Raw genomic sequence first — 264 nt, forward strand, 5'->3', positions numbered from 1 at the left:
TTCTGCTGCTGCTGCTGCTGCTGCTGCTGCAGCAGCTGCTGCTGCTGCTGCTGTTGCTGCACAGCCAGTTGTTGCTCACGCGCAGCAGCAGCAGCAGCAGCAGCAAGGGGGGCCCCCAGGGGCCCCCGCTGCTGGCGTTATTAATGGGGGGGAGCTGCCCTCGGTGTGGGGGGGTTGGGCTCACCGCTAGAAGTGCAGCAGCAGCAGCAGCAGCAGCAGCAGCAGCAGCAGCGGCAGCAGGAATAGAAGCAGGAGTAGCAGTAG

At 65.2% G+C, this 264-nt stretch overlaps 1 protein-coding gene across 1 annotated transcript in view; it reads right to left on the minus strand.

The window, feature by feature from the left end:
- The window catches only part of EMH_0073480 (uncharacterized protein), a gene marked incomplete at both ends in the record, with an annotated part of 4,502 nt that overhangs the window by 3,498 nt on the left and 740 nt on the right, over positions 1 to 264 (minus strand). The window contains one exon of the mRNA XM_013499334.1: positions 185 to 262. Within this exon, the coding sequence (XP_013354788.1) occupies positions 185 to 262 (78 nt within the window). The remainder of the gene's footprint in view (positions 1 to 184; positions 263 to 264) is intronic.

The sequence above is a fragment of the Eimeria mitis genome, genomic scaffold, assembly GCF_000499745.2.
Source record: "Eimeria mitis Houghton genomic scaffold, Emh_scaff4222, whole genome shotgun sequence".
Lineage (NCBI taxonomy): Eukaryota > Apicomplexa > Conoidasida > Eucoccidiorida > Eimeriidae > Eimeria > Eimeria mitis.